We start from the raw sequence: 25,852 nt of genomic DNA, 5'->3' as shown, positions 1-25,852 counted from the left end.
CGCCCCACACTGTGATGGATATAGGTGTCAGCCAGTGTGGACACACAGGTATAGTCCCATGCTAAGAGCTTGCCATTCTTCCAAGGATAGATGGTGATCCCGTCGTGACGGTTTGCTGGGTTGTGGGTATTGTTTGCTGCAAGTGATCGTGGCTCCCTCTCGGCAGGGCATCTAGCTGTAGCAAGGGTTCTCTTAATGATGTCGTTGACCTCATTGTGTCTTGCATGCCAGCCCTTGCTTTTGGAACAGTTAAGACCATGTAGACCGTATTGGTCTGCTTGCACTTCGCCGCAAATACACATATATTCTGTGTGAATTGGGGCAGCAAGGCGCAGAGCCACTGCAATACTGAGGGTCTTAGGGTCGAGTCGCGTTCCCATTGCCGATATGGGAACTGTTTGGAGGAAGTCCCCGGAGTGAGGTGCACTCACAGCCTGGAGACGGGTAATCTCCCTATCTGATGTTGCAGCCCTGAGCATGTTGGCAAGCACCTTTTCAGCAATTGGGCTATCCCAGCTTGACTGTTTGTGAGCCAGTGCTGCACTAGGGTTTGGTGCTGGAGCAGCAAGAGTCTCCCATTCGGTGATGGCACTGACATAGGGTCTTCTATTCCTGCTGAGTCACTGAGGGTGTCAGGAAGAATTTGTCTTATCAACTCGTTTGATGCAATGGAAGAGGATAGGAAAGCTGGTAGAGCAATCTGGAAGGATCTGCGTACTCCTAGCCCTCCAAGCCTGACCGGAAGTGAGGCTTGCAACCACTGTCCATCGTCAAAGGAAAGATTCAATACACTCTCTAGCATGGCCTTCAGGAGAGAGTCATATTCCTTGAGTTTTGGACTGCTGAAGGCTGGGGAGCATCTCAGAATATATATATATATATATATATATATATATATATATATATATATATATATATATATATATATATATATATATATATATATATATATATATATATATATGTCGTGCCGAATAGGCAGAACTTGCGATCTTGGCTTAAATAGCAACGCTCATCTTGCCATATAGGACAAGTGAAAATTTGCGTATGCAATAATTTCGGCAAAATCATTCTGAACCTAACGAAAAAAATATATTTCACTGTGTTTGTTTAGTATTAAATTATTGTAATCAAATCTAAAATATATTTTGTTGGGTTAGGCTAAAATAAATTGCTCTTATTATAATAAGGTTAGGGAAGTTTTCTATGATTCTTTTGGTGCAAAATTAAAATTTTTTACATAAACATTAATGAAAAAAATATATTTTTAAACATAAGAGAAAATTTCAGAAAGGGCTTAATTTTAAATGAGTTCTTGCTAACTGACCAGTTTTACATATTCGGCACGACATTATATATATATATATATATATATATATATATATATATATATATATATATATATATATATATATATATATATATATATATATATATATATATATATATATATATATATATATATATATATATATATATAATGTACAAATAGGTTCATTAAAAGTGTCTAATTGAATTTTTAATATGCATTTACTATTTTTCACTGAAGTTGAACTTATTAATTAACAAAAATGTTCATTATTTTTTCTGACATTTTTATGTTATTTATTTTATGTTACCAGAAAACTTGCATTTTCATGTAAGATTTTCAAGATGTAAAGAAGTTGGTGACGATCTCCAGGCAGAAAATGGCTGTGCTAAGAATCAGTCCACCTCCGAGGATTACAAACATTCCCTGGAAAGGAGACCAGATATACTAATCTATGGGAATAAAAGAATATCAATACTTGTTATATTAATGAATATCAGTTCTTGTTAAAACATTTCAGTGTCATCAAAATGCATGTAAGATAGATAACCCAGATATTGTTGAGAGAGAGAGACCAGCTGACAGTGATCTTGGTGGGAGGATGCGCACACGATGTAGAATTAGGGAGGCTGGCTTTCAGCCACTGGTAATACAGCCCGGCTTCCGTCAGTGCCAGGATCCTGTAGATAACATAGCTTTAACACATTCTGCAGACATAATTTGTTAATTTGTTCTTTTGTACAAGCATTGTAGTTTGCTGAAATAAATTTATTATCATTATCATTACATTAGAACCTTACTGAGAGGGAATGGAGAACTGATTTAGCAGTTATAAGTTTAATACTTGCTTCCAAGAAAAGGAAAAAAGAAGCAGGGAAACAAACTTATATCAAATGTTTTCGTATACCAGTGAGTACATGACAGGATAATACGCACCTAAGGAACCAGGAAAGAAGTGTTTTCTCACTGCTCACTGTTCAGTGGTTAATAATTTTAAACTTCTGTTTGTACTTTCATTTAATTGAATATATTTTAAATTATATTTAAAGTATGTAAATGTATTATTTTTTTATTCACACATCGGCCGTTTCCCACCATGAAAAGAAAATCTTTTACTATTATTCACTCGATCACTATAGTTATAAAACTGCAACATTAACACCCCTCCTTCAGAGTGCAGGCACTGTACTTCCCATCTCCAGGACTCAAGTCCGGCCTGCCAGTTTCCCTGAATACATTCATAAATATTACCCTGCTCACACTCCAACAGCACGTCAAGTCCTAAAAGCATGTCTCCATTCCATCCATTCTAAAATGCTCATGCATGCTTGCTGGAAGTCCAAGCCCATCTCACACAAAACCTCCTGTACTCCCTCCCTACAGTTTTTCCTACGCCGACCCCTACCCCGCCTTCCCTCTACTACAGATTCATACGCTCTAGAAGCCATTCTAGTTTGTTCCATCCTTTCTACTTGTACGAACCACCTCAACAACTCCTCAGCCCTCTGAATAATAGTTTTGGTAATCACGCACCCATGGTTCTCACCCATATAAGAGCATTTGTAAAACTTTACTCTCACACATTCCCCTTTTTGCTTCCAAGGACAAAATTCTTTGTCTCAACAGAATTCTCAATGCACCACTTACCTTTTTCCCCTCGTCAATTCTATGTTTCACCTCATCCTTCAAAGACCCATCTGCTGACACGTCCACTCCTAAATATCTGAATACTTCACCTCCTCCATACTCTCTCCTTCCAACCTGATATCTAATCTTTCGTTACCTATTTTTTTGGATATCCTCATCACCTTACTCTTTCCCACATTCACTTTTAATTTTCTTCCTTCTCATACCCTAGCAAACTCATACATCAACCTCTGCAACTTCCCTTCAGAATCTACCAAAAGGACAATGTCATCAGCAAAGACCCTCTGTAACAACTCCTACTTTGTGTTAGATCTTTATCTTATAACCCCACCATCTCTTGTCAACACCCAAGAATTCCCTTTTCTTACATCCCCATCTATAAATATATTAAACAACCATGGTGACATCACACATCCTTGTCTAAGACCTACTTTTACTGGGAAATAATCTCCATCTCTCCTACACACTCAAACCTGAGCCTCACTATCCTCGTCAAAACTTTTCCCTGCTTTCAATAACGTACCTCCTATTCAATATATTTGCAACATCTGCCACATTGCCCCTATCCACCTTGTCATTCGCCTTTTCTAAAACCATAAATGCCACAAAAACCTCTTTACCCTTATCTAAATACTTGTCATCTTTATGTTCCATTGTAAACACTTGGTCTACACACCCCCTACCATTCCAAATGTTTCCTTGTTCATCTGCTATCCTACTCTCCGACTAACTCTAAATTCTTTCAATAATAACTCTTCCATATAATTTACCAGGTATACTCAACAAACTTATTCCCCTATAGTTTTTGCACTCTCTTTTGTCCCATTTGCCTTTATACAAAAAACTATGCATGATCTCTGTGAATTCCAAGGTACCTTAACCTCTTCCATTCATTTATTAAATAAAAGCACAAACCATTCCAAAACTATATCCCAACCTACTTTAATCATTTCTATCTTTATCCCATCAATCCCTGCTGTCTTACCCACTTTCATTCTACCCACTTCCTCACGAACCTCCCTCACACTCACAACTGGCTCTTCCTCACTCCAACAAAATGTTATTTCTCTTGACCTATACACGAAATCACAGGTTCCCTATCTTGATCAGCATTTAACAATTCCTAAAAATATTCCCTCCATCATCCCGATACCTGTAACTCTCCATTATTTACTCTCATCTCCTTTATTTAATTATCAAATTCATTCGCGTGCCCTAAGTATACTATGGCGAAGGAACTTAGACATAGGTGAAATTCCAGTCACTAAAAACAACGCATATAGACCCACTCCTAACAGTGGCAGAGAAGCATTAGCTAAGAACTATTGACCAATAGCTCTTACGTTCCACATCATATAAATCTTTGAAAGAGTGCTAAGAAGCATGACTGCGAAACACTTGGATTCCCAAAAACTATACAATCCAGGGCAACATGGGTTTAGAACAGGTCTCTTCTGCCTCTCGCAACTACTGGATCGCTTTTCTACCTTGTATTGGACTGATGAAGCCACTGTGTGGCGAAACGTTTCCTGAATAAAGATTCCCATATGTTGCATAGTGTCTCAATCTTCAACTTGTCGGTTTTTCAAACCATTCATCGCAGAATTAACCATACCCGTGGTATGGTTTGTTTCAATCGTGTCTTTACGATTTCGTGAGTCAAAAACAGAATGCAGATGTAATATACTGTACAGACTTTGCAAAAGCCTTTGACTACGATCATGGCGTAATATCGCACAAAATAAGTGCTAAAGGAATAACTGGTAAAGTGGGGAGATGGATCTTCAACTTTCTAACCAATCCAACACGAAGAGTAGTGGTCAACAGAGTTAAATCGGAAACTGCCATATTGAGAAGCTCTGTTCCACAATGCACGGTACTCGAACCCATCCTGTTCCTAATCCTCATATCAGACATTGACAGAACCGTGTCATGCTCTGCAGACGATACTAGGATCTGTATGAGACTGTCATCTACTGAGGACACGGTTAACCTCCAAGAAGATATAAACCAAGTTTTCTTATGGGCAAGGAAAACAATATGATGTTCAATGAAGACAAATTCCAACTACTCCGTTATGAAAAACTGGAAGAAATAATAACTAGAACTGAGTATTCTACAAACTCTGATCATAAAATTGAGCGGAAAAATAATGTGAGGAACCTGGGAATGGTAATGTCTGAGGATCTCACTTTCAAGGATCACAACAGTGCCACGATCACGACTGCAAAAATAAAATGATAGAATGGGTAATGAGAACGTTCAAAACAAGAGATGCCAAGCCAATGATGTTCCTTTTCAAATCACATGTTCTCCCTAGACTGGAATATTGCTGTACATTAATATCTCCATTCAAAGCAGGTGAAATTGTAGATCTAGAGAATGTACAGAGAACCTTAAAAGTTCTATCAAACACCTCAACTACTGGCAACGCTTGGAAGCACTTAACTTGTACTCGCTGGAACGCAGGCGAGATTGATATATCATAATCTACACTTGGAATATCCTAGAAGGAATGGTCCCCAATCTGTACAAAGAAATCATTCCCTACGAAAGTAAAAGACTGGGCAGGCGGTCCAAAATACCCCCAATGAAAAGTAGGGGTGCTATTGGTACACAAAAAGAAATCACCATTAGTGTCCGGGGCCCAAGACTGTTCAACAGTCTCCCACCATGCATAAGGGGAATTACCAATAGGCCCCTGGCTGCCTTCAAGAAGGAGCTGGACAGATACTTTAAAGTCGGTACTGGATCAGCCGGGCTGTGGTTCGTATGTTGGACTACGTGCGGCCAGCAGTAACAGCCTGGTTGAGCAGGCCCTGATGCACCGAGTGGCCTGGTCGTGGACCGGGCCGCTGGGGCGCTGATCTCCGGAGTACCCTCCAAGTACACTTCAGGTATGCTCTCTGCTAATCCCTAGGTACCTTACATTTATTAAAAGCACCAATCACTCCATACCTATATCCCCACCTGCTTTTAACATTTCTGTCTTTATCCCAACAATGCCAGCTGCTTTTCCCCATTTCTACCCACTGCCTCATGAACTTTCCCCACACTCATGACTAGCTCCTCCTCACTCCTACAAGATGTTAGCATGAGAGAGGTTTTCACAATGTAGAAGTGATGTGTGGAGGGAGGAGTATATGAAAAAGAAAAGAGAGGTTAAGAGAGTGGTGAAGCAATGTAAAAAGAGAGCAAATGAGAGAGTGGGTGAGCTGTTATCAAGAAATTTTATTGAAAATAAGAAAATGTTTTGGAGTGAGATTAATAAGTTGAGGATGGATTTGATAGTTAAAAACAGGAGAGGAGAGTTATTAAACGGAGAGTTAGAGGTATCGGGAAGATGGAGGGAATAGTTTGCGGAATTATTAAATGTTTATGAATATAGGGAAGCTGTGATTTCGTGTATAGGCCAAGGAGGAATAACATCCTTTAAGAGTGAGGAGGAGCGAGTTGTGAGTGGGCGAAAGGGGGTAGAGCAGCTGGGATTAGTGGGAAAGAGATAAAAATGTTAAAAGCAGGTGGTGATATAGTTTGGACTGGTTAGTGCTTTTCTTTAATAAATGTATAAAAGAGGGTAAGGCAACTATAGTTTGGCAGAGAGCATGAATAATCCCTTTGTAAACAGGCAAAAGGAACAAAAGAGAGGGCAAAAATTATAGGGGAATAAGTCTGATGAGTATACCTGGTAAAGCGTATGTTACATATATTACTGAAAGAATTAAGAATAAGAGGGAGAGAAGGATAGCAGATGAACAAGGAGGCTTTAGGATGGGTAGGGGGTGTGTGGACCAGGTGTTTACAGTAAAACGTATTTAGATTACGGTAAAGAGGTTTTTGGGGTATTCATTTTTTTTAAAGCAGTGAAAAGTTTTTTTCGAGGACAGTGAGGCCCAGGTTAGAGTATGTAGGAGGGAGGAAGATTATATCCAAGTAAAAGAAGACCTTACACAGGGATGTGTGATGTCACCATGATTGTTCAATATATTTATAGATGGCATTGTATGAGAAGTGAATGCTCGGGTGTTGGCAAGAGGTTTGGGGTTAAAAGATAAAGAATCTAACACAAAGTGGGAGTTCTCACAGTTACTCTTTGCTGATGACACTGTGCTTTTGGGAGATTCTGAAGAGAAGTTCCAGAGGTTGATGGATGAGTTTGGAAGGATCTGTAAAAGAAAGGGTAATGTGATGAGGATAAAAAAAAGTAGGTAACGAGAGAGTGGATATCATATTGGAGGGAGAGAGTATGGAGGAGGTGAATCTATTCAGATATTTAAAATCGAACGTGTCAGTTGATGGGTGTATGAAAGATGAGGTGAATCATAAACTTGACGAGGGGGAAAAGGTGAATGGTGCACTGAAGAAAAAGAACTTTGTCCATGGAAGCAAAGTGGGGAATGAACGAGAGTGCAGTTATACCATTGCTCTTAAATAGGTGTGAAGCATGGGTGGAGAATGTTTCAACAAGGAGAAGGCTTGATGCAGTGGAGATGTCGATTCTGAGAGCAATGCGTGGTGTGAATGTAATGCAGATAATTCGTAGTTTCGGAATTAAGAGGTACGGGATTACCAAAACTATCATCCAGAGGGCAGAGGAGGGGTTGTTGAGGTGTGTCAGACATATAAACACATAGGACAAATTAGAATGCCATCGACAGAGTATAAATCTGTAGTGGAGGGAAGGCGGCATAGAGGTCGGCCTAGGAAAGGTTGGGGGTAGGAGGTAAAGTAGGTTTTGTGTGCAAGGGGCTTTGATTTCCAGCAAGCATGTGTGAGCGTGTTAGAAAGGAGCAAATGGAGACAAATGGTTTTTAGGATTTGACGTGCTGTTGGAGTGTGAGCAGGGTAATATTTATGAAGGGATTCAGGGGAACCGGCAGGCCGGACTTGAGTCCTGGAGATGAGAAGTACAGTGCCTGCACTCTGAAGAACGGGCCACCGTACTTTGGTGGGAAACCGTCGATGTGTTAATGTATATATATATATATATATATATATATATATATATATATATATATATATATATATATATATATATATATATATATATATATATATATAAGTAGGTGAGTTTTCTACAGAGCGGTCTCCTTTCCTGAGCGGTCTCCCACGGTATGGTCTCCTCCTCTCAGCGGTCTCCCAAGGTATGGTCTCCTCCTCTCAGCGGTCTCCACGGTACGGTCTCCTCTGAGCGGACTCCTTTTCACACCTTTATGCTAATGACCTTGACCTCACCCTCGACCACCTCGCCCTCAACCAACCCCCACGCCCCCCCACCCACGCCCCCACCCGGGGGATTTTACTGAAAATAAGGGTAATGTGTGAATATTATAAAAGAAATTATGGAAGTAAAAAGTTATGATACATTGGAAAAGATTAGAGGGTGTAGAAACATGTCGCAGTAGTTGGGTAGTGAGATGATTAGTTGTTGTGAGTATAATATTAATTTATGTGGATACAAGGAGATGAGTATGGAGAGGATTTTATTAGAATTTTAGTAATGTAGGGAGGAATGTGCATTACATTTTAAGATTCAATAAAAAGTAGGGGAAAAATTTGTATCGAAAGAGGAAAAATTGTGAATAAATTGGAAAGTGATGAGGGTTGTGGGTATTGTTGTCGAACTAGAGATATCGAAAAAGATGTTATAAGTGGGTTGTTGTTGTGGGTGTTGTGGGTTGTGGGGTGTTGTGGGTTGTGGGTGTTGTGGGTGTTGTTGTCGAACTAGAGATACCGAAAAAGAGATGATTCTGTTGTAAGTGTTCGTGTGTGTTTGGTTTGTGTTCATGTTTTTTGCGCTCATGTTATATCTTAGTTGGAGGTAAGTGTACTCGTAGAAATTGGTAATCGTCTTGGTTATAGTGATTTGAGGGGATTTGTGTGAAAATTGGTGTTAGTCTGTGATGTTGATCTTAGTTTATGGTGATTTTGGTGGTGTTTTGAGTGTATTCAGTGGTGTTTTAGTAGTATTCAGTGGTGTATTTGGGAGTACTCAAATGGTGTTTTGAGGCTATTCAAAGGTGTTTTTGAAGGTGTTCAAATGATGCGCAAGAGTACTTATGAAGGTGTTCTGGGAGTATTTAGTGGTGATTTAGCTGTGTTCGAATGATGTTTTTGGAGTATTCAAAGGTAATTTATGGTGTTTTTGGTGTTGTTCAAAGTAAAGTGTTTGAGTTAGTTTTTGTGATACTGTTGTGAAGCCTGGAGACTGAGGGAGGAGTTTGGGTAGTGAGTTGTAATTTAATGAAATAATATAAGTGTAGATAAATTAGAGATGTCAAATCTTATTTGGGAGTATTCAAAATGATATTTTGGAAGTGTTTCGGTGTTGTCTGGAAATGTTCAAAGGTATTTTTTTGTGAGTATTCAATGATTTATGAGAGTGTTCGAAGTAATCTGGGGGTTGTTCTGTAGTGAGATGATAAAGGTTGTCGATGAATATTTCTTAAGAGATATTGAGAAAAGTGTGTGTGTGTGTGTGTGTGTGGTCATCACGTGACGTCACTGACACAGGGGGAAGTCGGCAAGATTCAGCCTGTGTGTGTGAGGTTATCACGTGACGTCACTGACCGCCGAGTAAACACAGGTGGGGTGACGTCACACTTGTTTAGACCTGTAGTAAGAGAAAGTACCATGCCCCATAGGAGGAGTTCATTTGAATGCTTACCCCCAGAGGGGGGAATCCAAAAAACTTGATCCAAGGAGATGGAGATCATAAGAAAATGAAATTAAAAAAAAAATCGAAAAAATTTGGGATGGGGGTGAAAGTGGAAAGGAGACCCTCAAAAAAGTTGATATCGAGAAAAACTTGATCCGAGGAGATCATAAGAAATTCGAAACCCCATAGGGAGGAATCCAAAAAAAAACTTGATCCAAGGAAGTGGAGGAGAAATATATGGTTTAGAGGGAGTTGATCCGAGGAGATGGAGCAGGAATATTTGGGGTGGAAGTGGGTGGTGGGAGGTGTGGGGGGGAAAATTTTTGTATTATTGATATCGAGAAAAACTTGATCCTAGGAGATCATAAGAAATTCGAAACCCCAGAGGGGGGAGTCCATTTTGAATGCATACCCCCATAGGGGGGAACCCAAAAAACTTGATCCAAGGAGATGGAGTCTTTGTATTATCGAGAAAAAGTTGATCCAAGGAAGTAGAGCAGGAATATTTGGGGTAGAAGTGGGTGGTGGGAGGGGTACCCATAGGGGGAAACCCAAAAAATTTGATCCGAGGAAATGGAGAGCACAAGAAAATGAAATTCCAAAAAAATTCGAAAAAATCGGAAAAAAATTGGGGGGGGGACGATCTGGACGACGCTGCAGAAGGCGATGCAGAAGGCGCGGGGCGGGTGCGGGGCTGCCGCCGGTCGGGCTGGCGCGCGGGCGGACGGGCGCGCGGGCGCGGGTGGGGGCGTGGGTGGGGGGATGAGGGTGAGGTGGTCGAGGGTGAGGTGGTCGAGGGTGAAGTGGTCGAGGGTGAGGTGGTCGAGGGTGAGGTGGTCGAGGGTGAGGTCAAGGTCATTAGCATAAAGGTGTGAAAAGGAGTCCGCTCAGAGGAGACCGTACTGTGGAGACCGCTGAGAGGAGAAGACCGTACCGTGTGAGACCGCTCAGAGGACACCGTACCATGGGAGACCACTCAGGAAAGGAGACCGCTCTGTAGAAAACTCACCTACTTACATGTATATATATATATATATATATATATATATATATATATATATATATATATATATATATATATATATATATATATATATATATATATATATATATATATATATATATATATATATATATATATTAGTTAGGTTCAGAATGATTTTTGCAAAATTATTGCATACACAAATTTTCGCTTGCCATATTCGGCAAGAAGAGCGTTGCTGTTCGAGCCAAAATCGCAAGTTTTACCTATTCGGTACGACATTTCTATGTTTACTATTTTTTCACAGAGGTAGTTTTTTGCATAGTACCTTATTTGTGTAGTTTTCTAGGGGTGCCTAGGCAGGCCGGGAAGAGTAACTTATCGACTCAGGAGTCCAAGTGTTAATAAACTCTCTTAAGAAACAAGAAGATTTTTTAAGTACCTTTTATTAAATGCAGGAATTAATGGGCTGCCCTTCTGTGCTATCGAAGCCATAATGGTGGGCAGTAATCTCTCTCTGGATGTATAGAAGTCACAGCGTCCTGAAGTAAATATAACTATTTTCTCACTACACTCTATAAGAAAGTTTAAATATCACCAGTTGATCAAAGAGCATGAAGTAAACTATCTTGAGAAGTTATGATGTGGCCATGGATCAGTAGATCATGCTGAGTCCTCTTCTGGTATTAAAAGCTTGTAATAACTGTAGACGAAATACAGACACACCATGGCAATAGCAGAAACATGCTCACAGGGATGATAACCGATTCAATCTTCCTGACAGGGTTTCAGATCGTAAAGAAAGACACATGGAACAGAGGAGGGAAGGGGGGTTACGAGGAGGTGCTCTTCTCATTAAAAAAACATTTGAGTTTTAAGGAACTGGGAGGTATGAACTTCATCACCTTGGTAGTAGGAACTTTTCAGAGTTCCTACTACCAAGAGATCTCTGGACATTAGGATCGCAGAACACAAAAATGCTTGCAGAAATGATAACCGCAAAAACGCATGTGTTCAACATAGGGACGATGTTGGACACCTCATGAAATTCAATGAAGCTAAACTAGTGATTAAAGAAGACGACTTAAGACTGAGAAAATGAATTGAAGCTGCACTAATCACTGTCAGTAACACTATAAAGCAAAAATCCGGTAGTTACAGTATTTCAAAATTACTAATCAAGAGGATATTACCCATCCTGGGAACTGCTGTTACATTATGTCAGCAGGTCTCTTTCTAGCCTCACCTCCTTAGTTCCACTACTACTACTACAACCTCTACCCACGCGTCACTTCACCCAACTCCTGCCACTATATATATGCGTTTTCTTAGTTTTCTATATATTAGGACTGAAGAAGCCACTCGTGGCGAAACGTTTCCTTTAATAAATGCCCTGAACTGCACATAAGTATCTTTTTCCACATATAAAATAAAATCGGTACTCACTACGGAAGTGCCATAATTGAGAGACATTTAATGTTACTTATTCCACAGTCATTTCCTCTTTACATTGTTCAAGTATTTAATCACAAAATAGTAAGCAAACATTTTTTGATGTTATGGGTAAAAAGTGAAAAATCAGATTTGGTATAACATTTCTGGACTCGTCATGCTCGCATTATATTACGAACTTTGGTTTACAAGTTTTACACCAAAATTCCTCTACCTTTGGAATTCTTAGAAATGCGACCAGGCTATTAAGAAATATTACAGTGACACTGACAGTCTTGAAAGTTTTAGAATTAGAAGTGGTTTACTTTGACTGTATAAGTAGAAAAGGAATGTAGATTAATGACAGGCTTTCGGAATATGGAAAAATATCCTTTAAAAACTTTTTGATAAATAAGGAACAAATTTGAAGGAAATTGACATTCTTGGGAGTAGATTTGTATTTATTAGAATTCTAGTGCTGAAACATTTACATGACTTTTAAAGAATAGCATTTAAATGTTGTTACATGGCAGAGGCTGTAGGCAGAGAAACTGGCGTGTATGAGACCAGTATTGGTTTAAATGATAATAAGAAAGAAGCTTAAAGTAAAACTTAGTGTATTAGTGAAATTACAATTAATAAACAGAAAAGAGGTAGTTGAACTAATTTAGGCATGTAGAATGATTGAAGATTGTTTGTAAGCGTTTAAAACTTCGGGATGGACAAAAGGAGCTGTACGGTACGTGTAGTTCATAGAAAAATCATTTCTAGTGGGTTAACAAGGAATTTGAAGGCACTAGCTTGAACTTTGAGTAGGCATACGAGAATATGCTTCTAACAGCAAATAAACTTTCTGGTTGTTAGCAGAGTGATGTCAGTGATGTCTATAAAAAGATTCAAGGAAAGTGGTTAACAACATTTAATTTTCTAACGTAAAATGAATTATACAACCTGTATGAGAGAAGTCATCGCTGATGACCATGTTGATCAAGATTTCAATCTGGACGATGGCGTAACGGCCTTGACGAACCAGAGTTTTGGTGATGTTGAAGAACTGGAACAGCGTCTGGTACATGATTCGTCTATTAGACCCAGCCTCGTATACATCACGATATATACCAGACTGTTGAGAAAAAACATGAGACAGATAGGTAGATTGGGAGAGAGAGAGAGAGGGAGAGAAAGAGAGAGAGCATAATGATGTTAACGAGATAAAGTCAGTTGATCAAATGAAAATGCTGGCGCACAGATGGCTCCAAGTTCATCCTGTTCCCTTTTTGTATGTCTCATAACAATAAAAATGCTTTCAAATGAACTGATGTAGGTAACAGCTCTTAACTTGCCAATAAAGTTAGGAATCCTTAACCTGTAAATAGCTTGTCAATAAAGCTAGGGATCCTAACCTTGTCAAACCCTGTGTAAAAGAGAGAGAGAGAGAGAGAGAGAGAGAGAGAGAGAGAGAGAGAGAGAGAGTAAACGTGAACAGTCTCCTATCTTTTTCTTCGTATATCTTCCCGTCGGCCTCGTAAAGCCAATGAATAAATATTGACCACTTCCTCTCCTCTTCCCATTTCATTTCCTTCCGTTACTCTGGGTTCTAGTAAGCATCTCCAGTGCTGCTTCCTTTAACATTTCCACGATCCCCAATGGTCTGATGTTGCTTCTGCCGGGGACTTATCTCCTTCCCTTCCCTTAATCAGCGTGTGTGTACTCACCTAAACCATACCCCCGGCCGGGATTGAACCCGCGGTCATAGAGTCTCAAAACTCCAGCCCGTCGCGTTAGCCACTAGACCAGCTAGCCACAATAAGATTCATCCAACTAGGTATATTTCTACACCATAGGAAAGTTAGCACAGGCACCTCTGTGACCACAAATGCAAGTTTTTACAGACGAATCTCCAGCTAGCGTGGCCGTGTAGAAATATACCTAGTTGGATGAATCTTATTGTGGCTAGCTGGTCTAGTGGCTAACGCGACGGGCTGGAGTTTTGAGACTCTATGACCGCGGGTTCAATCCCGGCCGGGGGTATGGTTTATTTGCAATCGTGTCATTACGATTTCTTGAGTCATGTTGACGGCAGTGAAGGGACTTGAGCTAGAGTTCGTCACGGCCACGCTAGCTGGAGATTCGTCTGTAAAAACTTGCATTTGTGGTCACAGAGGTGCCTGTGCTAACTTTCCTATGGTGTAGAAATATACCTAGTTGGATGAATCTTATTGTGGCTAGCTGGTCTAGTGGCTAACGCGACGGGCTGGAGTTTTGAGACTCTATGACCGCGGGTTCAATCCCGGCCGGGGGTATGGTTTATTTGCAATCGTGTCATTACGATTTCTTGAGTCATGTACTCACCTAGTTGAGGTTGCGGGGGTCGAGTCCGAGCTCCTTGCCCCTGTGTGTGTATGTGTGTGTGTGTGTGTGTCTGTGTGTCTGTGTGTCTGTGTGTCTGTGTCTGTGTCTGTCTGTGTCTGTGTCTGTGTACTCACCTAGTTGTGGTTGCAGGGATCGAGTCACAGTTCCTGGCCCCGCCTGTACATTGGTCGCTACTAGATCACTCTTCCAGCTCCATAAGCATTATCTTACATCGTCTGTATGTTCGTGTAGTCGTCTTAAAGACTAATGATTCGTTGAAAGAGCCTTCACAGTCATTTTGGGGGCAGAATATGAAGTAATTATAGCATTGTAAGTTTTTCTCTGTTCGAAGTCAGGATATTAACACTGAAGATCATTTACCCCGTCTCTATGTTGGGATTCAAAAAATCAACAGAAATAACCAAGACCTTATTTTGTTTGTAAATTTGTCATCTATCCCATTAGAAGTTTGATATCCATATTTCTTTGTTTAGAACACTTTTCAGTACTGCCTATCTATATGTGTAGTAACTCAGGAAAATAACCTTACCTCACAGTTTGAGGGATGATTGAGTAATTAGTAAGACTTCCTCGAGAGTTTGTACCCTGGTCATTACCCTAATAAAAAGTCATTGACTCCATCTTTTACCGGGAATCAGTCATGAGAGAGAGAGAGAGAGAGAGAGAGAGAGAGAGAGAGAGAGAGAGAGAGAGAGAGAGAGAGAGAGAGAGAGAGAGAGAGAGAGAGAGAGAGAGAGAGAGAAAGAGAGAGAGAGAGAGAGAGAGAGAGAGAGAGAGAGAGAGAGAGAGAGAGAGAGAGAGAGAGAGAGAGAGAGAGAGAGAGAGAGAGAGAGAGAGAGAGAGAGAGAGAGAGAGAGAGAGAGAGAAGTGTGAGTGGGTATAAATGTGCAAATTAATGGATACTGTTAGCAGCTACAACATAATGAATCACTAAATCTTGCTAATATAGCTAATAAACAATACAGCAATTAATCGTACAACGTACTTATTGAATCCATATTCATACATTTAATAATGCCTCAAGAAGGGAGTCCTTCTGCCAGATCATTATTGCAGAAGTATCGTCCAAGAGGTCGCGGAGAGTCTGGTAGGGCTGCCTGATGTACTTCACAGCCAGACTGGACATGAGGTTGCCTGAGTAACTCTTGATCAGCACTTGTCCTATCATCATCATCCACAAGAGAAACATCAGACGCTTCCACCACCAGCTGCCCGACACCAAGCAGTCTGAACACATTAATACATTTATTATCCAGCAATATCATCAGTTATTAATGTTTTCCGTAACAGTAATAACTGTTATTGTATGGTTATAAAACATGAAAGTTACCTAGTTTGGTGTAAAACCTGCACACTTCTACGTTAAACAAGTTTCACAAGTCTGCAGATTAGTATTGTTCATGTTGTGATGACAGTGGTTGCGTTGGGTTTATACTTATGGGTTTTGGTTTGTTTTCTGTTTGTACAAGAAAAGTACACCAAGGAAAATAAGGCGATGATTAGTGCGTGTTGTAACGATGCAGATTTCTTGTCTTCAGGGATATTTATTCTTGTTTCCCCAGGATTAGTGTAATTTTTCTCTTTCTCTTTTGTTAGCTGTATCTGGTTGGGGGGAAGGGATGTTATACAGTATACTACATTGTTGAAATGATGCTTTTCTTAATTCAGGAACATAAAATATGGTGTTTATAGTTTGGGAAAGTGATGTATAGATTTTTAATTCATTTCCGCGCTTTGAGGACACACTTGGATAATATTATATCAGGTAATGAGAACAAATCCATCATCTGCCTTAGTGCTGGTGGAAATGATATCGGGAAGGGCAGGAGACAAGAGCTGCTGGATAAGTATAAGTCAGCCATAGATGTAATTAGGTCTACCGGAGGGGTCCCATTCATATGTCGCATCTTGCCTAGAAGGGGAGTGGGCAATGAATGGATGTCTAGGGCAGTTGGTGTAAATTAATGGCTAGACAGGTTCTGCAAGAAATGTGCAATCGCATTCATTGATAACTGGGACAAATTTTAATGGCAAACATGTTATGTATACAAGGGATGGGATACATCACTCGGGCCGGAGTGGTTGCATTAGCAAACTCGATTGAGGAGGCCATTGCTGACTTGTCTAGGACTTTAAACTTATAGATTATAGAGGTATGAGGGTGTATTACCTGGAGTTTACCTGGAGAGAGTTCCGCGAGTCAACGCCCCCGCGGCCCTGTCTGTGACCAGGCCTCCTGGTGGATCAGTGCCTGATCAACCAGGCTGTTGCTGCTGGCAGCACGCAAACCAACGTACGAGCCACAGCCCGGCTGATCAGGAACCGATTTTAGGTGCTTGTCCAGTGCCAGCTTGAAGACTGCCAGGAGTCTGTTGGTAATCCCCCTTATGGGAAACAATCAAACTACAATATAAGGGTTGAAAACAAAACATTACCAGGATACCTCAGGGACATATTTAATAGACAATATTCAAAATAAAGTTGCTAGTAAAGGCAAAACAATTGATCGACAAACAAGAAGAGATAGTAGAGAGCAGAGAGTGACTAGCTCCCTTAAGGTTTACTATACAAATAGTAGGAGTCTAAGAAATAAGATAGATGAGCAAAGATTACTTGCATTTTCAAGTAATGTAGATATTATTGCAATAACAGAGACTTGGTTCAACCTGAAACAGAGAAATGCCTTCTGAATGCCACATTCAGGGCAATAAACTATCCCACTCAGGAAGGGTGATAGAGTGGCGATTTATGTCAGTGATAATTTAAATTGTTGTGTTAGACATGATATAAGATTAGAAGCATCGGACACAGAATCTGTTTGGCTAGAGTTCCTCGAGGGTCATGACAAATTAATTTTGGGTGTGACTTATAGGCCCCTAAATCTGAAAATGTCGTGTTAATTGGAGATTTTAACTTTAGACAAATTGATTTGAACAGTATAGCAGGAAATCTTGAGTCTAGTGATTTCTTGATAGGATTCAGGATTGCTTTTTAAAACAGTTTGTGACAGAACCAACTAGAGGAAACAATCTGCTTGATTTGGTTCTTGCCAACAAGGAATCACTAATTAATAATTTTGAGGTTAATGATGAGCTTGGGGAAAGCTATCACAAATCACTTATTTTCTGTATATCATGGAATTACCCAAATAACTGTAATCAAGTCTCTGTCCCAGACTTCCTCTTGGCCGATTTCATGGGACTGAGAAATTACCTGGGTGGGCTAAATTGGAACGACCTGGCTATGGATCAGGTAGGTGGTGTTGGTTGCCAATATGACATTTTTCAGAGTATAGTTCTAGCTGCCCAGACAACTTATGTTCCTAGCAGGGAATTTAGATCAACTAAAAATGATCCCATACGGATAAACAATAGATTAAAGCATCTCATTGATCAAAAGAGAGGAAATATAGGCTTATCAAAAGAGGGGATGGGTTGTTAAGAAATCAATAAATTCGATTAAAGAGAGACTTAAAAAACTGAATACAAAAAGATAAGAGATTATGAGGATAAAGTGGCTAGGGATTAGATGATTAAACCAAAAAGTTTCTTTCGGGTATATAGAAGTAAGATTAGGGACAAGATTGGCCCACTCAAAAATAACTCAGGTCAGATCACTGACAGTGATAAGGAAATACGTGAAATTTTTAAATCTTATTTCCTCTCAGTTTTTACGCAGGAAAATACTAGTGAAATTCCGGAAATGATTAATTATTTAGAACAAGACGACGCACGATTAGGGTAACTAGTGACGTAGTCCTGAGACAAATAGAGAAATCAAAATCAAACAGATCCCAGACCCAGATGAATTGTTTGCAAGGGTTTTAAAGAAATGTAAAGAGGAGCTTAGCAAACCTTTGGCTAGTCTTTTCAACATATCACAACAAACTGGCTAAGTGCCAGACAAGTGTAAAATGGCAAAAGCAAAACCTATTTACAAAGCAGGAGACAGGTCCGTAGCTTCGAACTATAGACCAATAATTGCCGAGGTAATTTGTAGCCATCTTTAAAGGCATAAATTGATTAATGAATCCCAGCACGGTTTTACACAGGAGCGTTCCTGCCTTACGAATTTACTAACTTTTTTCTCCAAGGTATTTGAGGAGGTAGATCATGGTTATGAATATGATATTGTGTATATGGACTTCAGTAAGGCTTTCGATAGAATTCTACATCAGAAGCAACTGAGAAAAATTAAGGCACACGGAGTAGAAGTTTTTTTCTGGGTAGAGGCGTGGTTAACAGATAGGCAGAAGAGAGTTTGCATCAATGGGGAGAAGTCATAGTGTTGGAATGTCACGAGTGATGTTCCACAGGGGTTAGTGTTGGGCCCTTTGTTGTTCGCAATTTATATAAACGATATAGATGAAGGAATAAATAGCGACATAAGCAAGTTTGCTGATGACACCAAATTTGGTCACCCTATTCATTCTAATGAGGACATTAGAGCATTCAAGGAATATTTGAATAGACTGACGCAGTTGTCGGAGAAGTGGCAGATGCAGAATAATATAGACAAATGCAAATATTCATGCCACATATATGCTAAATAATGTAGGTCTTAATATTACTGATTGTGAAAAAGATTAAGGAGTTCTGGTTAGCAGTAATCTAAAACAAAGACAACAGTGCATAAGTGATCGCAAAAAAGTGAACAGAATCCTTGGCTTCACATCATGGAGCATAAATAATAGGAGTCCTCAGGTTGTTCTTCAACTCTATATATGACTCATGAAATCGTAATGGCACTATATATCCTTGGTTAGGCCTCATTTAGATTATGCTGCACAATTCTGGTCACCGTATTACAGAATGGATATAAATGCACTGGAAAATGTATAAAGGAGGATGACAAAGTTGATCCCATGTATTAGAAATATTCCCTATGAGGAGAGACTGAGGGCCCTGAATCTGCACTCTCTAGAAAGGCATGGAATTAGAGGGATGCAATTGAGGTGTATAAGTGGAAAACAGGAATAAATAAATAAAGGGAATGTAAATAGCTTACTAAAACTATCTAGCCTAGACAGGACTCGCAGCAATGGTTAAATTTCAATTTGGAAAAAGTCAGATTCAAGCAGGATATAGGAAAGCACTGCTTTGGTAATAAATTTGAGGATCAGTGGAGCAAACTCTCGAGCACCGTCATAGAAGCTAAGACTTTGTGTAGTTTTAAAAATAGGTTGGTTAAATGCATGAGTGGGTGTGGGTGGGTGTGAGCTGCACCTGACTAGCTTTTGCTAATAAGTCTGATGCCGTGCCGTGCCGTGCCGTGCCGTGCCGTGGATGGGACCTGACCTGACTAGGTGGGCCAGTAGACCTACCTTAGTGTTCCTTCATTCTTATGTTCTTATTTCATAAGTGACGTCACGATTTCATGAAAAAGAGTATGGGTAAGATAGCACAGAGTTAAAAGTTAAGTAACTGTGTATTCATTTCATGGTGATGCTCAGGGAAGAACTTATATCTTGTGTTAATTTTGTGCACCCTAAGAGGTGCCTGGCTCCGCTACTAGAGTGGGACCTGTGTGAACTGTGGAGAGAACATAAGTAACAGTGTTTACCAGCAGGGTGGGATGATGATCTCTCTCTGGGATCACTGCTCAAGGTAATTTTTCTTATTGCTTAACTTACTTAATTAGCTAGTAAAAGTTTACAAGTGTATAACCTCTTTCTTTTAAATGAGTTGACAGCGAATTTGTGATGTATATACTCTTTGTTTTAATAAAGAAGGGTTTATTTGATCTTCCATGAAAATCAAACTCTGGTTTATTAATAAGAGTATTGACCACCTGTTTAGAGCTGTTTGTGAGTTTACGAGTGTGTGGCAATAGAGTGGGTTATTTTAGTAATTTTGTGTAATGTAGACAAATGTGTTTCCCCTGACCAGTGTTCGCTCATCAGAACGTACATTAAGTTTTGAAAAGAAAACCTAATAGTAAAATATATACAGAATTCCTTTTTTAGCCTTTATTTATTTCGATGGATACCTGGATATATATTGTTACTTTTACATGTTTTTAATTAACATTTTACTTTAATGTATTTTATTAAAATAAAATTATGATGGACATATTTTAAATTCTATAATATAAACAGGCATAATATAGAATATCAAAGATGTAATTCGTAATGTTAGTTAATGTTTCTGACGTAATAAGATATTAAAGGATTTCTTACCTTGTTGCAACAAAACTCGAAGTAAACTGAAGGCATCAGTTTTCCAGTTGTCATGTGTATTAACATTATTATGTGACAAGCACCAGAGCACCAGGAACATGAAGAACAACAGTACCAACAATGTCATCAAGACAGTCACCCACACCAATATATCCAGAGGCAGCAGGAAACCCCAGGGATCCACCTCTGGCAGACCTCTGCCACCCAGAATCCTTGAGTACTGTACAGTTATCGGCCACATAAAGTCTACCATCTCAGCTCGGGCAGCAGAAAGACTGAAGGGGCCAAGAGCAAAGTCTGCTTCCTAAAGAGATTAAAGTCCAACATACATATAATTCACAATAAAGATTATTTAAGAACTAATTTAATAAATAGTAAAACAAATTATTATAATTATTCACTCACTAATGTAGGTCTTCACTTGACTAAATGTTATCCTAGAATTTCATGGAATACTAGATGTAAATAGTTTTTCATGGCAATCTTACTCAGTATTATACCTGATCATATTTGCTGGATTAAGACAGTGATATACTTGAACGACAATCCAATCTATCCCAGTTTCACAGTGCAATATGTTGCTTAAACAAAGGGACATATTATTATTATTATAATCAAAAAGAAGCGCTAAGCCACAAGGGCTATACAGCGCTGCAGGGTAGGGAAGGAAGCGAGGGTATTGGATGGCAGAAGGGAGGAGGGATGATCAGTAGGTTACAGAAAACAGCGGGGCAGGGGATAATACGGGGGTAGAGGGGAGCAAGAGATTGAAGTAGAAAGGGCTGAAGGTATCAGAATTTGCGAAGTAAAGTCAGTTGTTGTCAAAAAGTCAATGAGAGAGTCTGGATGAAAGGTGGGTCCATCAGCGAGAAGGGAAGGTAAAGAGAGAGCAGCGGAGCGAAGACAACGACGGAGGTAAATTCTGCGTGCTCGTTGATAAAGTGCGCAGTCCAACAGAATGTGGCTGACTGATAATGGAGCTTGGCAATTCCCACAGAGAGGAGCAGGGCGCCTCTCCATGAGATATCCATGAGTAAGACGAGTATGGCCAATGCGAAGACGAGAGAAAGTAGTCTCTCAACCTCGACACTGGTGATAAGAAGACGGCCAGTAACCTATACTCGGTTTAATAGATTGAAGTTTGTTGCCGAGCATAGTAGACCAACGTTGTTGCCAATGGGTGTGAAGGTGGGAAGATATTGCAACAAAATAGTCCGTAAATGGAATACCTCTATATGAAACTGGTAGGTCATGTACTGCTGACCGCGCAGCAGTGTCTGCCTGTTCATTGCCCTGTACGTCAACATGACCAGGGACCCAACAAAAAACAATATCTTTATGCTTGGTAAAGATGCGGCGTAGCCAAAGTTGGATACGGAGGACTAAGGGGTGAGGTGTATCAAATTTCTGTATAGCCTGTAAAGCACTAAGGGAGTCTTAGACAACCACAAATGATGACACAGGCATAGATGCAATACGGATAAGTGCTGTAAGGATGGCATACAATTCAGCAGTAAAAATACTAGCCGAAGATAGTAAATGCCCTTGTATGACGCTGTCTGGAAACACTGCTGCGAATCCTACGCCGTCAGAAGACTTAGAGCCATCTGTGTACACAGCAATGGCATGAGAATGAGAGTGAAAGTGGTCAAGAAAAAGAGAGCGGGAAGCGACCGTAGACAGTTGGGCTTTCGAGTAAGAGGGAGAGAAAGAACAAACTCGAACAACTGGAACTTCCCAGGGGGGTAGGGAAAAGTGAGATGCTACATGTACATAGAATGAAGGCGAAGAGAGAAGGGATGGAGTAAACAGGGGCGGCGAACAAATAAAGAATGTCTACTAATATCAGTGACCATTCTATAAATGGAAGGATTGCGGAGATCATGAGAGCGTACATAGTAGCGAAGGCAATGAGCATCACGGCGATCGGATAAGGATGGAACGTTCGCTTCTGCATAGAGGCTCTCGACAGGGGAAGAGCGAAAAGCACCAAGGCATAAACGTAATCCTTGGTGATGAATGGGGTTAAGGCTAGAGAGAGTAGCAGGAGATGCCACTGAATAGATCTGGTCACCATAATCAAGTTTCGATAAAATGAGGGTGGAATGTAGGCGAAGGAGGGTTCGACGATCAGCTCCCAATGAAAGATGAGCAAGGGTTTTAAGAAGGTTCAGCCGGCTGTGACAGGTTGCCTTCAGAGAGGTAATGTGAGGTTTCCAGGATAACCTACGGTCAAAGAGGAGGCCCAGAAACTTGACTGTATCACGTTCAGGAATACGGGAGCCATAGAGGTACAAAGGATGATCGGAGACGACAGAGCGTCTAGTGAAAGTAATTTGGTGGGTTTTAGTGCTGGAAAATTTAAACCCATGTGTGGTGGCCCAATTGGAAACACGGTCGACTGCATGCTGGAGAGAAACTGTAATGAGGTGACAGTCAGCGCCTGCACAGGCAATAGCGAAGTCATCAACATAGAGTGATGACCAAATATTTGATGGAAGACTAGAGGCCAAATCATTAATAGCGAGGAGAAAAAGTGTTGTGCTCAGAACACATCCCTGGGGGACACCTTCAGCTTGGATAAAGTCCAGGGAGAGCACATTATTAACCCGAACACGGAAATGCCTGTCAGTTAAAAAGTTCTTAAGGAAGGATGGTAGATTGCCTCGAAGGCCTAAGGAGTGGGCTAGGGCTAAAATATTATACCTCCAAGTTGTGTCATATGCCTTCTCAAGGTCAAAAAATATGGCAATAACTGAGTGGTTATTCGCAAAGGCATTACGAACATACGTATCCAAGCATAGTAAGGGGTCTATGGTAGAACGTCCCTTACGAAAGCCATATTAATGAGTGGAGAGACTGTTATGTGTCTCTAAATACCACACTAAACGTCTATTTACTAGGCGTTCCATCACTTTGCAAACTGCACTGGTAAGTGCAATGGGACGATAGTGGGAGGCTTCATGTCCCGTAGTGCCTGGTTTGCGGAAAGGGAGAACAATGGCGGATTTCCACAGCTGTGGAAAAACTCCTTGTGATCAAATAAGATTGTAAAGGCGTAATAGGACTGCAAGGGCTGGCTGATGTAAATGTTGTAGCATACGAATATGAATGTCGTCGGGCCCAGCTGCCGATGATCGGCAAGCTGAGAGTGTTGCCTCCAGTTCTTGAAGTGTAAAAGGCACATTATACTGTTCTTCTCTGAGTGAAGAAAAGTCTAAGGGTGCTAACTCTCTGGCAGACTTTGAGGAAAGAAATGAGGGGCATAGATGGAGTCCCTGAGAAATACGGACCAGATGACTGCCAATTTCATTGGCAACATCTAGTGGGTTTGCTATATCAACACCGGCAACCCGTAGAACAGGAGCCGGGTCAGGAGAATATTTACCACTCAGTTTTCGTACTTTTTTCCAGACTGCACTCATAGAGGAAGCAGAAGTGATGGTGGAGACATAATCTCGCCAGCAAGTGCGTTTAGCGTCAGGGATGACACGGCGAGCGATCGCACGCTTCCACTTAAAATCAAGAAGTCTCTCTGTGGTTCTATTGTACTGGTACCTGCCCCATGCAGCGCGTTTCAAACGTACTGCATGAGCACAAACAGGAGACCACCAAGGCACGCATTTCTGAGAATGCCTGCCCGAAGTTTGGGGTATACAATTAGAAGCTGCGATTAAAACAGAGGACGAGAAGAGGTGTAAAAGCTCATCGATGGAGGACGAAGAAGGAACCTCTCTAAAAACAGTTAGATGTGAGTAAAGGTTCCAGTTTGCCTGATCAAATTGCCAGCGTGGGATGCGAAGAGGCGGTGAATATGGAGGGGAAGTAAGAGTGATTGGGAAATGATCGCTGTCATGTAAGTCCGGGAGAACAGACCAAGTGAAGTCTAATACGGCGGAGGAAGAGCAGACTGAGAGATCGACGCAAGAGAGAGTGTGACTCCGAGGATCAAAATGGGTGTGAGTACCTGTATTTAAAACATGGAGGGGGTGGGTGGCAAGAAAAGCCTCTAACTGAATGCCATGGGAATCACAGTGAGACCCCCCAGAGGAAATGGTGGGCATTAAAATCGCCAAGTAACAGAATTGGTGGCGGTAATGACGTAACAAGAAAGGCAATATCCGGAATAGATAATGCCCGAGAAGGAGAGAGATATAAAGAACAGAGCATATACCACCTATGCAAGTGGATACGGGCTGCTGTGTAATGCAGTGAAGTACGAACAAATAGCTGATGGTACGGAATATCAGTGCGTAGAAGAGGGGCACTTTCATTAAAGGTCCCATCAGGAAAAGGATCTGAAGAATACAATAATTATAGCCTGAGATGGGAGAGATAACAGCAGAGTGTAATTTTGGTTCCTGTAAGCAAACACCAACAGGGGAAAACTGGGAGAGTAACATCTGAAGCTCACCCCAATTACCCCTGAGGTCGCGTATATTCCACTGTAAATAGGCCATGATTGGCAATGATAAAGATACCTGAAATCCGCAGGTAAGTGTTCCTATGGACTAGAGGGGTTAGAAAAGTCCACATGCGGAGGCAGTGGAAAACGTTCAAGCAGCGAAGGAATGGTGCGCTGTGAAGAAAGGAGTTGCGCAGATGGAGCAGAGGAGAGAGAAGGAACGGAGGGTGGATCAGTGTCCATTGATGGTTTGGTCTCTGCAATATATTCAGAGATTGCTTCAAGTGTTTTGGAATTCAGAGACGTCGTATGGGAGACAATATTGGAAATGGTAGGGGGAGGATGAGGAAAGATTGGAACTGTAATGGACTGTACCAAGGTAGGGGGGGGCGAAAGGGTGGCGGGAACTGGAGAAGCATAGAAGGGGACAGAAGAGGCAGAAACCTGGGAGGTGGCAGAAGAGGAAGAAACTTGGGAGGGAACAGATGAGGAAGGTACAGTATGAGGAGGAGGGTGTACCTCTACACTTGTAACAGAGCCAGTGAGAGGGGAAGAACCAGGTACAGAGGCAGGGAAGGTAAAATGAGGAGGTAGAAGATGGGTAGGAGGTGTTAACGGACCTTTTTCTGACTTTTGAGAAGTAGAGGGGCGATTAGGAGGAGGTGTCATACGAGATCTCGTCGCTACTGAGGCTTGTGAGGGAGAACACGAAGAAGCAAGATCAGACTGAGGCGTTGAAGTAGGGACGTCTGAGCCTAGCACAGCAAAAGAATTAGATACAGGAGTGACTATGGAAGAGGTAACCGCAGAGGTGGTTGCAGAAGATGGGATCCCAGAAGTGGGGGGACGTTTTGAAACACGGGAATAAG

At 40.9% G+C, this 25,852-nt stretch overlaps 1 protein-coding gene across 1 annotated transcript in view; it reads right to left on the bottom strand.

Annotated features, from left to right (window-relative positions):
• Window positions 1-1,593: 1,593 nt before the first annotated feature.
• The window catches only part of LOC128688812 (glutamate receptor ionotropic, delta-2-like), a 109,414-nt gene continuing 85,155 nt past the window's right edge, over window positions 1,594-25,852 (bottom strand). The window contains exons 8-13 of the mRNA XM_070085676.1: window positions 20,579-20,882; window positions 15,438-15,627; window positions 12,979-13,190; window positions 11,039-11,138; window positions 1,860-1,989; window positions 1,594-1,735 (exon numbers count right to left, since the gene is read on the bottom strand). Of these exons, the coding sequence (XP_069941777.1) occupies window positions 1,649-1,735; window positions 1,860-1,989; window positions 11,039-11,138; window positions 12,979-13,190; window positions 15,438-15,627; window positions 20,579-20,882 (1,023 nt within the window). The 3' untranslated portion in view covers window positions 1,594-1,648. The remainder of the gene's footprint in view (window positions 1,736-1,859; window positions 1,990-11,038; window positions 11,139-12,978; window positions 13,191-15,437; window positions 15,628-20,578; window positions 20,883-25,852) is intronic.

Source organism: Cherax quadricarinatus, chromosome 16, assembly GCF_038502225.1.
Source record: "Cherax quadricarinatus isolate ZL_2023a chromosome 16, ASM3850222v1, whole genome shotgun sequence".
NCBI lineage: Eukaryota > Metazoa > Arthropoda > Malacostraca > Decapoda > Parastacidae > Cherax > Cherax quadricarinatus.
Note: the sequence above shows the minus strand (reverse complement) of the source record. Positions and strands in the feature narration are given on the sequence as shown.